Genomic DNA, 14,758 nt, shown 5'->3' on the forward strand with positions numbered 1-14,758 from the left:
CAGGGAGACAATATACAGCCTTGTCGTACTCCTTTCCCAATTTTGAACCACTCAGTTGTTCCATATCCAGTTCTAACTGTAGCTTCTTGTCCCACATAGAGATTTCTCAGGAGACAGATGAGGTGATCAGGCACTCCCATTTCTTTAAGAACTTGCCAAAGTTTGCTGTGGTCGACACAGTCGACCACAGTAGTTGTATTAGGCAGAACCAACACAACTTATGAGCAGAGTTGGCTCCAGGCTTGAGTGGGGTCCTGATAGTGCATTCTGGTGCCCCCCATAAGTGTGTCCACCCACAGCTGTGGTCTTTTTCACAGCTGAGACTGGGTTGCCACCAACCATTTCAACTTTCCCACACTTTCTCAGACTTGGCTACTGCCAGCAGATGAAATGGAGGGTAGGAACAGGCCAAAGTGATTGCCTGCAGTAATGAATGCAGCTGTCCAAGGTGCCAAGTGAAGATGCCGTCCTCTTTATGATTCTCTAATCCAAATGTAGTCTTACCAGCTAGGAATGGGGGAGAGATGTGTTCAACTGGCAAGCTAATGCAAACCTACCCAATTTTATTTCCAGGAACAATGAGCAAACTGAAACATAGCCAGCCTTTGATACTCAATGCAGTTCTTCAGCCAAAAAACGGCACAAAATCACATATGTTAAGGGAAATTGCATACACAGAAAGTATATCCATGGAGATAACATACAGAAGTGTGTTGTGTTAGAAATGTGCATAACATGTATGAATTTTCATCTGGATTTTTTAAAAAAACAACAACACACAAATTGATGCAGAAATGAGGCAACTTGAACTTCTTAAGATTGCAAAAATCAAAGTCATTCATCTTCCAGGCACTTGACATCTGCTCTTGCGGTCCTGGGCAAGCACAAAACATGAATTTTCCAAACTCTGCTGGGCCACCATAAAATAATATGAGCTTTCTGGATCAGACCAGTAGCCCATCTAGTCCTGCAAGCTGGACATGAATACAACAGTACTCTGCACACCTGCGACTCCCAGCAACTGGTATTCAGAGGCATGATGCCTCTAACAGTGGAGGTGGAACATAGCCATCATGGCCAGTAGCCATGAGATAGGCTTGTCCTCCACAAATTTGTCTATAAGATATGTATATAGAATCAAGGAATTGTGGAGTTGGAAGGTTCACCAAGGTCATCTAGTCCAGGCATAGGCAAACTCCGGCCCTCCAGATGTTTGGGACTACAGTTCCCATCATCCCTAGCTAACAGGACCAGTGGTCAGGGATGATGGGAATTGTAGTCCCAAACAACTAGAGGGACAGAGTTTGCCTATGCCTGATCTAGTCCATCCCCCTGCAATGCAGGACTCACTGCTTATAGGGACATATCAAGACAAAGAGACATAAAGATACTGGCTGCATTCTGCTTAATGGATTACAAGTTGTGTAGGCCTGTAAAATGATCAGGGCATGTAAACAAAACTAGTATTGTTGTAGAAAGCATTTGTTTTCCCCTTTGATTCTCTCTCTCCCCCCCCCCCATATAAGAAGCATTGTAAGTAGGTTTGAAAGTGCCTCTGAGTTTACAAGTGCACTTTGATTTGCAGCATGGAAAAAGGAGACAGTTGGTTAGAAAAATAAGATACAGCCCATTAGGTGTAAGAAGATAGTCGTACATCTTTTGCGTGTTACTTGTATAATATCTCTGCTACATACATTATGGAAATGTGAAATCTGCAAAGGCTGCATGGCTCACATAGCATATGAATTCACTTGCATTGTTCAGAGGGCTTCTGAGCTAGACCAGGATTCAGGTTTTGCCTTTCCCTGGAATAATATTGAACAGCTTTTGGTGGAACTAGCTGAATTGGGTTATTTTAAGGCATTTATTACTTTCTCTGTCAGCTGTTCTCTGTGGAGATATTTTAATATAACTTGGGTTGGTCCTGTAGTTTTCTTCTAACAGATCCACTGTGACTCTCCAAAATGAAGTGATCTTTCTCAACTGGGAATGTATTGATTAAAACATTATTAAAGAATGTGAAGGATTTCAGAAAGCACATACATGTTGTACAGTTTGAAATCGAGGCAGATATCTGCTTAACACAAAGCTGTAAAATGTGTAGGGTTTTTAATGTGAAAAAGTGATCTGTCACACTTCTGTATAAAAGAACCATGGGAGAAGAGGGAACTAGGGTTGGGATTGCATTTGGGGGAAGAGCTTTGCCTCTTCCCAATGTTGTTTTCCTGGTAAAAGATCCCATAACTTTCCTTTCCCAAAGCTGCTGTTTGCCATATTAGGGGAAATGTATGGATACACATAAGTTTTCTCTAATGGGGCAAGTAACGGCTTTTGAGAACAGGGTAATTTGCAGCACAAGCCTCAGAAGTAATTTGCAGTACTTCTACTCAGAAGTAAATCCCATTGTGATCAGTGAGACTTACTCCCTGGTAAATGTGCATAGGATTGCAGCCTAAATCAGAAAAAAAGATCGTGGGGAAAAGGTTAGCTCTCTTTAAATCACCATGTTTTGATTTTTTTCACTCAGCAGCTGACTAGAAGAAAAGCAAACGGGGCTTCATTAGCACATTTACTAGGGAGAAAGTCCCATTAAAGTCAGTGAGGTTTATTTCCAAGCATGCATGCGTAGGATAGGTCTGTAAATTGTGTAATCATGTAGGACATTCAGAGACTGTTCAGTGTTAGTTTTTCTCTCTCTACCACTCTATATGACTTCAGAAAGCGTGTTGAAGTTGACAAATTGTTGTTAGCCTTATCTTACATTGTCCCTTTGTTTGAAATGGACGATAAATGCTTCATTTAAATTTATGCTGCAGTATTGGTCTGCTTTGGTAAAACTGTCCTCTCTTTCTTACGACATGTGGTTTTCAAATGTATCTGCATCTTTTATTCTTAATCAGGCCCCCGTGATTTAAAAGCCTTGCTTTCTTCGGTTTATTCATTCATGTTTTCAATGTATTTTTGTAGTGATTATCTGCTGAATTCTTTTTCCACTTTCAGAAGAAGGATGATGCTGCTGTAAGCCAGCTACTGTGTGAAAACAGTGCAACTGCAAAACACAGGGCTGGTTTGTCTGAAGTTTTCAATAAATATACCATAGACTTTAGAGCAGGCATCCCCAAACTTTGGCCCTCCAGATGTTTTGGACTACAATTCCCATCTTCCCTGACCACTGGTCCTGTTAGCTAGAGATCATGAGAGTTGTAGGCCAAAACATCTGGAGGGCCAAAGTTTGGGGATGCCTGCTTTAGAGAGCTCATTATATAAATAAGATTTAGATCCCACATTACCTGAGCAGTGTGGCTGCCACTTTCCTGGAGATGTGTCCTATTGCACTCCCACTCAGGTAACACAGGAATAGAAGAACAATATGGAAGGGCAGGGCAGGATGACATTGGAGGAATTACATCAGCATTAGAAACCATTTAGTTCTTCCCATATGATCCTATCCTTCTGATGTAGTTCCTCCGAGTCCAAGCTGATGCTACCAGAGAGGTGTAGGAAGCAACCATACGAAAACATCAACCACACTGTGTGGTTTAGTAGGAACTGGGCCCTTAGTCAATGCCATTCAAAAACTCATTCAATTCGTTAGCAAAATGAGGTCCATTGAAAGTGTCTTGGAAACTTCAAGGACGTTGATTAAGGCTGAAAGTCTGTCCAAACTTAGCTGAGAGTAAGCCCCATTGAACACAGCAAGATTTGCTTTTTAGTAAACCTGCATAGGATTGCACTGGCAGTGACTGCATCTGTTGGCTCAGGGAGTGGGTGGCTCTGCCATGGGTGTTGCCACCTGATAACTGCCCCTCCCATGCCACCTGCCCACCATTTGCCATAGCCTCTGTTAATTTTAGTTAGCCTTTCCTGCACCTTTCCCATTCCTACAATACTCTTTTTGAGATGGAGGAGGGATACTGTGCACAGTATTCAAAATGTGGCTGCACAATAGGTTTGTAGAAAGGCATTGCAATACTGGAGGCTGAATTTTCAGTACTTTTCCCTAGTGTGGGTTTTGTCTCTTTCTCAGTTGCCACATACTAGGCTGGTGTTTTCAATGAACCTCAACATCTCTTTCCTAGTTAATCCACAAACTCAGATTTCATCAGTCTATATGTGAACTTTGAATTCTCTGCTGTTGTATGATTACTTTGCATTTATTTACACTGAGCCATGTTCCACTTCTTGTTGCTAGTCCACCACTTGGAGTGATCCCTTTGGCACTCTTCGCAGTCTGCCTGAGTTTTCCATTTCTAAAATAACTGGGTATTATCTATAAATTTGGTTACCACAATGGTTATTACTAATTCTGGATCACTTATGAACAAGTTAAAAAGCACTGAATACTATATAAATCCATAGGGGGACCCCGTGACTTACTTCTATTTCAATAATTTTTCGCTTCCTCTTGTTTAATCAGTTACTTGTCCCTTCTGATTCCATGTGTTAAGTTTCTCAGGAACCCCTGTTGACGGAGGTTGGGAAGCTCCACCCTGTGGTCCAAAGTTGGCTCATCACATGTCCTAATTTGGACCACAAGGCCATTTCCCCCAACCATGGCTACTCTACACCTGGTATCAGGTGAGGGGCAGATAGGGATGCATATAGATGCACAACTGAGCTTCCCATGCAGAGCTTGATCATGTAGACCAAGGTTTCCCAAACTTGGGTCTCCAGCTGTTTTTGGACTACAACTCCCATCATCCCTAACTAGCAGGGCCAGTGATCAGGAGACCCAAATTTGGGAAACCCTGGTATAGACAATTCCTGTGGATGAGTAGAGTTGAAGTAACTGCTCATGTTGTGTTGGGTAGTCAGTTCAACCCTGCTGGATTGGCTGTGATCCAAGTATTTACTTGTGTTTTATCTTGTATTTTATTCTCTGAACCACCCTGAGATCTTTTGATGAAGGGCAGTATATACATTTAATTAACTAACTAACTAACTAACTAACTAACTAACTAACTAACTAACTATATAGCAACCTGGTGTACCAGGCCAAAAAGGCTTCCCATCTCTTGTTTACCAAATTTCCCCATCCACATACTTGATGACACTTTAAAGGCTGGTGAGGCAGGACTTCCTTTTCCAGAAGCCATACTGTCTTCCTCAGAAAACTTGTTCTTCTAGATGCTTAATAATTCTATATGTAATAATGCTGTTCACCACTTTATTCAGATGCTAAGCGGTTCCCTATATTTTCCTTGATCCTTCTGGATGCAGTTTTTCAAAAACAAGCAAACAAACAAACTAGCATTGTATTGGCTAATTTCCAGTTGTCTAGGAAAAAGGCCAAGTTTAGGAACAAGTTGCATATTTCCATTGGGAAGATCAGGAATTTTGTATTTGAGTTATTTGACAAAGCTTGGGTGGATGCCACCTGGACCAGTGACTTGTTAATTTTTAATTCATTTGCAAAGCTCTAAGACTTCATATCTTGTTATGCCTCTTGAAAAAAACATGCATGAAGCCCCAGATGCAGGATATGAGGATTTTAGCATTTTCTGGGCACAGAACCAAAACATTAGAGTAACATTCCAGCTGTGTGCAAAGTATGGGTCACTTGACTGGAGCACATTTGTGAAAAATAAATATGGCATGTTCACCTCAGTACCCCTCTAATAGTGAAGTGCCCATCCATTTGAACGTGAAATAGAACCACTTCCAAATATGATAGTACTTTCTATATGCTGGGGCTAATGGAAGTGGTGGTCCAAAACATCAGGGGCAGGGGGTTAGTGAATACTGCCCTAGGCTGCTCTTTAGCCAGGTCCAGCAAAACTCTTCTTCTGTGCAATATCTATTTGCCTTGGTTTGTGTGGATGTAATCATTGTATGAATTGGTTTAATCATGTGTCTGAATGCCTTCCTGAGCCAGAGACACTAATTCACACTTAGGATCAAGTCTATTATTTGGATAGATTCAAGTTTGTGAGGGTGTTTTTTTTTTTAGGTGGTGGGTTTTTTGTTTTGTTTTTAGAGACAGACAAGAAAAACAGGGCATTTCAGACGCTTTTGTGTTGATCTTGTTCCTATCCCTCATAATAACCTGGGATCTAGATTCTCTCATCGCAGGTAATCTGAAACACAGAGAAGAGGATTCAGCTGCTGCTCCCTAAAGGAGACCTCTCTCGCCTAGTACTATGAGTTTATTTTAAAATAGTAGCATTTTACTGCTTAAAATAAAATCCACTTTGATTAGCCGGGGTCTGTGTTTAAACAGTGGAATCATTTTTTTATTTTTAGGGATCATTTTTTTATTTTTTATTTTTGTCACACACAGAGAATCAGCTGCTCAAAGGCATTTTCCCCGGCATTCACAAACTCCTGAAACTGGTGGTTCATAAGAATGGAAAAGCTTGACCCATCTTTTATTCGTAACGGAAGACGCAGAACTCGTTATAATTAAAGCTCCGCGGTGTTAATTCGCAGCCAGAGTATTTAGAGAAAGGGGATGAGAAGAAGGGCTGGGGCGGGGGAGAGGAGCAGCTTAATATTTCAAGCCTTAAGTGGAGTACGCTGGTGCACGGAGGACCTCTGCTCTGCTTCCCTCCCCGTTTCGAGAGAGAGAGAGAGAGAGAGAGAGAGAGAGAGAGAGAGAGAGAGAGAGAGAGAGAGATCCCCAAATATATGGATGGGCAGAAGAGGAAATGGGAAAGCTTTCGGCTCCCACACTCCCCTCCTTAAACCCAGACTCCCTTTCGCAGCGACGTCGACTTTGTGCAACTTTGCCACACAAAGTGACTTCCTAAGGGGCGGGGGCGGGTGGCGAGAGAGCGAGCGAGAGGGGTGGGTCTGTCTAAAAACGAGAAGTGACCGAATGGCAGCCTCTGGGCGGCGAGCGCAGAAAGGCAGCGAGAAGTCCATCTCCCGGGAGCTCGGAGAGGCGGAGGAGACGCGATTGGAGGCGATGGAGCTGGAGGAAAACTCCGCTTAGGTCAACGTAGCAGTCTCGGCCGCCGCGCGTCCACGCTGCTCAGCTCCAGGCGCCCACTCCGGTCTATGCCGGCTGCTACTGCGGCGGCGGCGGCGGCGGCTGCTTCCCTCGCTGCAGCCGGGCGCTGTTCTGCCTTCCTCCTCCGGTGCTCTCGGTTCGAGCAGGCTGCTGCTGCCGCCGCCGCCCCTTTGGGCAAGTGGCAGCCCTAAGGCCAGGCAACGTCGTCTCCTAGCGGCCGAGTTGGCGAGAAGACGCCGAGGGAGTGCCTTTCCCCTCCGCCTGGCAGCAGCCGGCGCAGGGAGCTGTCCAACTTTTCAGCAGCAGCCCCGTTGTCGCGCAAGGCGGGCTTGAACAGGCGAGGCGAGGGTAGGCGCGCAGGCAGCCCCGCCGCCGTTGCTTAGCGAGCGCGCCCGGAGAGCAACGAAGGAGCGCGTCTGCAGCCCCGCCGCTCGGCAAGCGGCAAGGACACCGGGTGCGCAGCGCTTCTGTTCGCCTTTTGCCCCGTTGGCGGCCGCAGCATGGAGGCTGAGGAGAGCCGCCCCAGCCTGGTCGAAGCGGCGGAGACCGGCAGCGGCGGCCCCGGCGACGGGAGCCTGGCAGCGCCCAAGCATTTGTGGCGCCACGAGCACCACTGCCGCTACCAGCTCCGCCAGCAGCACCACTTCCTCGTGCACCAGCCGCAGGCGTCCCAGTGCCCGCCGCCGCCGCCTCCCGCTCCGCTGCCGCCGCCGCCGCCTGCCCCTCCTCTCCCTACAGCCGCCCGGGGTCGCGTCGTCGGGGGCAGTGGCGGCGGCGGCAGGGTGAGACACCGGGGCTATTCGGACACGGAGCGCTACCTGTACAGCCGCGCCATGGACCGCGCGTCGTTCGCCCTGGAGACCGGCCACCGGCCCGGCCTGAAGAAATCCAGGATGTCCTGGCCCTCGTCCTTCCAAGGCTTCAGACGGTACGCGGGAGGGGCGCGGGGAAGGGGCTCTGCGCGGCGCCGCCGAGGGTCATTTCAGCCACCCTCCTCCATCCCACCCCTTCCGACAGGTGAGGGAAGAAGGGAGGAGGATCCTTGGACGGAGCGCGGGGGGGGGGGCGTTAAGTTGTAGAGAGGACGTTGGGTGTTTGTGGGGGAAGAAACCCCGGGTTTAAGGGAGGGGTTCAATAGAGAAGGAGCATGGGCGAGTGCAAGCATGGGGGAGATGGGAAGCCAGGGGTAATTGACAGGGCGGTAAGGGGAGAGGGCACTGGGGTGGGATCAAGGGGGTCATTGGGTGAGGGGGATTTGGGGGGCAGGCAGGGAGGGAGGAATGAACCCATCGGGGACCGGAAGATCAGACTGAAGAGGGATGTGGTGCTTGGAGTAGTGGGCACTAGCTTGGGCACTGGATTCGAATTAGGGTAGGGGTCTGGTTAATCTGGGCAATCCTTTTACGTTGTCTGTTGATCCCCAGGTCTTTATTGTCTATAGTAGGCCCAGGCTAAAAGGGGGTGGGGTAGAGGTAAGCGGGGTTGAATCCAAGCAAACTAGTTTCCCTTTGCCTTGCAAGTAAGGCAAGTATATTTTAAAAGACACAGAAACCAAGCACGTGGGTGATTTGAGGTGGAACTGTGTCGTAATACTCCCCTGGCATCTGGTGCTATGAGCAAGTCCACAACAAAGGATCCATCTATCCTTCTCCATCTTCCCTCCAGTCCCCACACCCACTTCATATGCACACATCACTTTATGAAAACATTTCAGGGATAACCTGCTTTTTATTACAGCGAGTCCTCTGGGATTTAAAGGCTTAGAGGGGTCTGAAAGGGACAGAGAGGCACAGTTCTGCACTCCTACATATGGTATCAAATTATTGGCAGTTAATTTGGTGCGAGAGCTTCATAAATTGACCCTTGATTAGATGCAGTTAATTGATTTCCAGAAAGAGATATGAAGCAGGGAAAGGGCTGCTGAATTACTTCCTATGGAGTGAACTATAGGTTGTGTTGTTGTTGTTGCTGCTGCTGCTACATGGTGACTGACAGATCAGAGTGACATCACTGTTTAAGAACAACTTCCTCTTGCAATCAGTCAGCAGGAGAGCTGCTACTGGCAGGCGACAACAGCTCCATTTATGATCTCTGACTTTGTTTGCAGTAAGCAGGCCCATGCCATTTTCTAGAGTGTACATTACAGAGCAGTAGAATGAGGGAAATGGGATATCAATTTTTCATTGGGGTAGCTGCCTTGATTTATATATAATCTGGGTTAACGTGCTCTTACAGCATTCTGCACGGGATGCACAAATACCAGAGCTGACATTTCAAATTGCATTGCACGCCGCACACATCTCTGCTACAAACCCGTGACCTTGTTCACGGTGGTGTCATTGTGCCCCTCTGGTAAAGGGGGGGAAGCATCACTTGTATAAGGCAATTCCCTAGCCCTCTTTCTACATTGCTATAGTCGTTTTTAAGATGAAGCATTCAGTGATACAAAGAATCCAGTCCTTGTGGTTATTAGCATTAGTGATATCATGTTGCTGTTATTTCCCTCCTTCCCCAAACAATAATTTCATATCCATATCACTGGTGTGATCTGTAGTGGGTCAGGGTGGGAAAACTCAGTGAGAGACTTAACAAAGTCTAAATGCTGAGATTAGGCACACTGCTTAGTGCACACTCACCTAGGAGTAAGCCCTGCTGATCTCTCTGAACCTCTCTCTTACGTGGAAATCTGTGTGCATAGTATCATTCTGAAATAAATAAATGCTTTTATTAGAATTATAATTACATGGAGTTTAAACCTTCTGGGGACAAAAGAAGATTAATTGTAGAAAGCTTGTGACACAGTGCTTTCAAAAATAATCCATATTGGCTCTTAAACCAAGTGCTCAGTGTTTTCTGCAGGTATTAATCCTCCAGTTAATGACAGCGTAATAAATTAAGATGTTGATATTTACTGTTTCTTTTGTCTTGTTGGAGTTTTAGAACTCAGTCCCTTTTCCAAATTAGGGCTGCAGATGTGTTAGCCAGTGTGTGTCATTGACTTCATCTTCCTTTATGGCTCCATCTTTCACCAACTTTGTAAAATAATGTTTGTTGTGTATAAAAATGAGTTGATATTTAGGGGAAACACATTTCAAAGGCAATACTCCTAACTTTGAAATGTAAAATGTACTCACACATTCAAGACATTTTAAAAATTACACAAAGCTTTTCTCCAAAACGGAGACATTTTAAAAAATAATTTAAAACACACAGCATTTGGACTTCTTCAGATTTCAACCAGCAAATGCATATTTAGAAGTTTCGTACGAGTCAAAGTGCTTTGTATTTTTTTATATTTTTTAGTATAATTTATAACCTTCAATAAAATAGCTTACTTTTTAAAAGTTGTACGATCATTTGCAGAAATTATCAGAATATTGTTAACTTTTTTATGTCCTTCAGGACAAGCTGTTAAGTAGCATAATGACATAGGTTTATATAGATGTTGATTTTTTTTTATATGTCTATGACTTTAATCACTTAGATGAGACAAGCATTCATTGTGCATATGATAGTGGAAAAACTGGTTATGAGTTATTTTGAGGTCAAATGAAGCCTTCTATTATTTAAGTGTAACCTTAAAAAATCCAAGTGTGACTGTTTCAAACAAGTGTTTGAAAACTTGAGTATCATACTGGTATACTTGTCAGATAACTTAGTTTGGCTACACCATAAGAACTGAGTTAAGGTGATGGAAAATATTGGTTTGTTTCTGAGAAAAGTGTGAAACAACCTTATGGAACAATTTAAGATGAAGTTGTCTGTGGAATTGTCTCCACCTGTTTGCAGAAAGTTCATTCCTGCACAAAAGCATTTTGCAAAGACACAGAAAGTAAAGGCCAAAAATGTTGAAATCTGAAGCAAATTAAATGGCAACAGCTTAATGCATGTGATGACAAGGAGAAAAAATGTTGAACCTCAAATGTTTTAGTTTGTTTTCATCAAAAACAAGAACCAAGATCACTTCATGGGAGGTCCTTTTCATTAAATGGAATGTCTTGAGTAAATAAATGTGCTTGGCATGTGACAAGTCAGCAATTGCCCTGCACCCAGAGACAACATTGCTACAGGTGGAGTGCTGTCTACTGGCTAGAGGTTACCAGGATGGGAATGCAATGGCTATAGATCTGATTCTGCTTCACTGGCATACCATCTTGAACTAGCAGATTAATCTTCTCTTGTCTCTTATTTTCTCACTCATGAAACTTAAGTGGCTATGCTAAAACACATCCATTTGTAACAGGATGCATGTAGATTGCAAAATATATCAGCCTTGGGTAGAAGTGGCATTGAACAGTGTGCATTCTGTGTGCAGATTACTTTCAGTCCTAAACATATACAAAGCAACAGAATGTCTCTGTGTGACAGGGAACTTACTGAAATCTACAAAGCCTGCCGCTCCACATTTCCCCAATTTTGGCCAAGTGACGGCGCCCCATAGATTTGTAAAAACAGTAGCTCTTGGGGCAAGGCCTGCTGTGCCGCCCCCCCCCCCCCGTTAATTCAAGCACTGGGCATTTTAGTCAGATATATGAAGACATAAGCCTGGCTCCAAAGTAGTCCTTTAATGCTCTGCAAGGATTTTTATCCAGCAGAGAGGCTCTTGCTTGTGAAAGGACAACAATTCAGTGATTCCCCCCTGCAGCCAACTCAGATGCTCTTCTAGAGGGTCCTCAAACCTTCAAGAGCAGATTTCCAAGGCGGCAGAGGCTGAAGAGTAAAGGGGGCATTGGGGGAAATCTGTCTCCCAGCCCCCCAAGCAGGAGATTTCCATGACTGGAACTCTACTCAGGGGCTCTCTGGAGCCAAACAAGCAGTTGCATTATGCGGAACCTCTATCTACTGCAGTTAAAAGAGCTGAAGTTATTCCATGATTATGGGAGTCAATATGGTACAATGCATACTGTGAAACAGGGCCTAGATCTCAGTGAGAAATAGATTCAAATCTCTGCTCAGTTACAACGCATATGGGGGCGGGGGCGGGGGGGATATTGGGCCAGTCACTCTCTCTCAGCCTAACCTATACTACAGGGCTGTTGTCAGAATAAAAGGGGGGAAATAATATGCATTGACATAAACTCTTTTGAAGAAAGTAAAGGATAAAGATAGGATATTGTAATGGGTTAAATAAAATAAATACATAAGCTGTAATCCAATTGCACTCATATTTGGAAATAAACCCACTAGATTTTACACTGCTTTACATGCTTCTGAAAAAAACCAAACCACTATGCATTTGAATTCTGCATTTATTTTACACGCCAAACTTTGAATTCTATTACAATGTGGGAGGTGTCAAATAACTCAGGCCCTTTTGATGGGCTTGGTGTCTTAAATTCATGGTTTGCTTAAGAAAGAATACTTAGTTTTAATAACATTTTGGTCAGAACTTCGTGATCACAGCCAAACAAAAATAATGTGGGAGAAAATGGGTATATTCTTAATGTAAAGAAGTCCTGTGTTTGACTCAGAGCCCACATCGTTGGCAGAGCAGGGAAGGAGTGCTGATTTTCTAAAGCAACTCCTTCTCTGCTCATTGTTTAACCACTTAGGTATAATGCTCAGGTATGATGCTCGTATGATGCTCAGGACTTGGAATTAGAAACAAAGGAATGAGCCTGTCAGAAGGATAGGGATCCATGAAACTATATGCCTGCACAGAGCAAGAGTATTCTTTAGGGCAGTGGTAGCCAACGTGGTGGCTTTGAGATACTGTTGGATTTCAACTACCATCATCTCTGACCAGTGTTGGTGGGTAGGGGTGGTGGTGTCCATTAAGGATGACAGGGCACTTCCTCACCAACCTGAGTTTACCCATGACCAGTCCCCACCTGCCTACCTTTTTACAACCAGTTAAGCTGGCCTCAAGCTTTGTCCTCCTCTGTCTCAGTTTTGCCCTTGTAGAACTCAGCAGGAAGAAAGATGGGAACAAACCTATAATTTGTTGGCTGCACGTATCACTGGCTCTGGCTCCACCTACAAACTACATTGTTAGTTGCAAGTTTCCTAATAACAAACATTTGTAGTTGGCTTGTCTATCTCCTTCCTATGACCCATTTCCCTCAGTAAAATGTTCAAAATCTTCCGTGTTTACAAGAACCACCAAGTTAAATAATAATGCTTTTCTTTGGCACAAGCATTAAGGCAAGGTAGAAATGCTGATGAAAGGACTTATTTTTTGCTTCTTGCTAGAATTCCCAAGGAACAAAAGTGGCATACAAAGATTAGATCAGCATAAATATGTTTGCTCAAGCGTATTCTCTGCTGATGGCAGTGCGGATGGCAATGTAATAATCCATTAAACAAACAGGGAGTCCACTTGATTCTGTTTGTGGTCTAGATAACTGTGTGTCCCAATCCTCTGTGTGGTTATTCAGAAATTAATCCCACTCAGTTGAATGAGTTCCAAGGAAATGTCTAGTGATTGTAGCCTTGGTGGCCATATTGATTGAATTAGTTTTCTTGTAGTATAGTTTCTATAGTGTCTATTGTATTGTATAGTATTGTAGCATCTATTTCTAAGGGAACAAGAAAGGACTTGCTTCACTGTTTCTTTTTCCTGTTTCTCCTTGTCTCTATTGCTTTTCTGGCAGAAACTTGCTGTAAATATCTCAAGAGGCTCTAATGGTTTACAGAGCTTGCGTGCCTGTTTTATTCAAAGCTTGCTTGACAGGTAAACATTAAATTGACAGGTACAGTTCCTCCAATCACAGTTTGTCATACGCCTTGAAGGGTGGTACAGGAAATCCATATATGAGTCTACTCATGAATACCACACCCCAAGTGACATCCCCCAGACCACCATTAATCATGTGGTGCCTCTGCACGTACTCTATGCATGCTCCTGTCACATGCAACTCTCCTCAAACACCCCTCCTTCACACCCCATTGTTTCCATCCACACCTTTTGGTCAGTACAAGCTGACCCCAACTGGTTGTGTCCTGCCTCATCCCGTTCCATTGACCCATGCCTGACACTCTGACACTTCACCCAGTTAGCCAAAGCTGTAACTTTCCTGGCCTAACATAACCATGTGGCATGCCAACATTGTTCCCCTAACTTGGCATGGCCTGCCAGTGCCACCTTAACTAAATCACTCCCACATACTGGCACACAAACCTAGGTGACGTCACCTATGTACATGGGTCTGAAATGGAGCAGTCTTGGATGCCAGATTCTCTACTCCCTGTGCTACCAAATCAGCTGGCTCAAAGAGGGAACTATAGGCATATGTCACCAAGACTGGAATACTGCAGGCATATATAGAGCTGCATTTAAAAACTATTCAGAAACTTAAACTGGTACAGAATGTAGCTGCCAGAATGCTTGTGGGAAGGGGCCGGTTCAAGCTTTCTGATCATATTACACCAGGCATCCCCAAACTGTGACCCTCCAGCTGTTTTGGCCTACAACTCCCATGATCCCTAGCTAACAGGACCAGTGGTCAGGGATGGGAATTGTAGTCCAAAACATCTGGAGGGCCAAAGTTTGGGGATGCCTGTATTACACCAATACTTCCTGTGCCATCAACTTTAGCTACCTATTTGTTTCCAGGCTCAGCTTTGAGTGCTGGTTTTGAGTTTGAAAGCCTTGAATCGTTTGGATCAGGTTATCTGAAGGATTGCCTACATTTAATATGACCCCCCCCCAGTCCCCAAAACCAGCCTTGAAGGTCCTGCTTTGTAGCCCAACATCAAGGTCTATCAGATTTCCACCTTCTCAGTGACAATCCCACATTTCTGGATGCCCTCCCACCTTAGATATACATATGGCTTTGGGAACATCCTTAACAGCTTTTCTATTTT

The 14,758-nt window shown here is 44.4% G+C and overlaps 1 protein-coding gene across 4 annotated transcripts in view; it reads left to right on the plus strand.

Annotated features, from left to right (window-relative positions):
- The window catches only part of PDE4D (phosphodiesterase 4D), a 632,406-nt gene that overhangs the window by 191,886 nt on the left and 425,762 nt on the right, over positions 1–14,758 (plus strand). The window contains exon 1 of one of the 4 annotated variants that reach the window (XM_088652727.1): positions 6,899–7,880. The exons of the other annotated variants lie outside the window; for them this stretch is intronic. Within the exon in view, the coding sequence (XP_088508853.1) occupies positions 7,453–7,880 (428 nt within the window). The 5' untranslated portion in view covers positions 6,899–7,452. Of the gene's footprint in view, positions 1–6,898; positions 7,881–14,758 lie in introns of those variants that run through there. 4 annotated transcript variants of the gene reach the window in all.

This window comes from Zootoca vivipara, chromosome 10 (genome assembly GCF_965207765.1).
Source record: "Zootoca vivipara chromosome 10, rZooViv2.hap1.1, whole genome shotgun sequence".
NCBI lineage: Eukaryota > Metazoa > Chordata > Lepidosauria > Squamata > Lacertidae > Zootoca > Zootoca vivipara.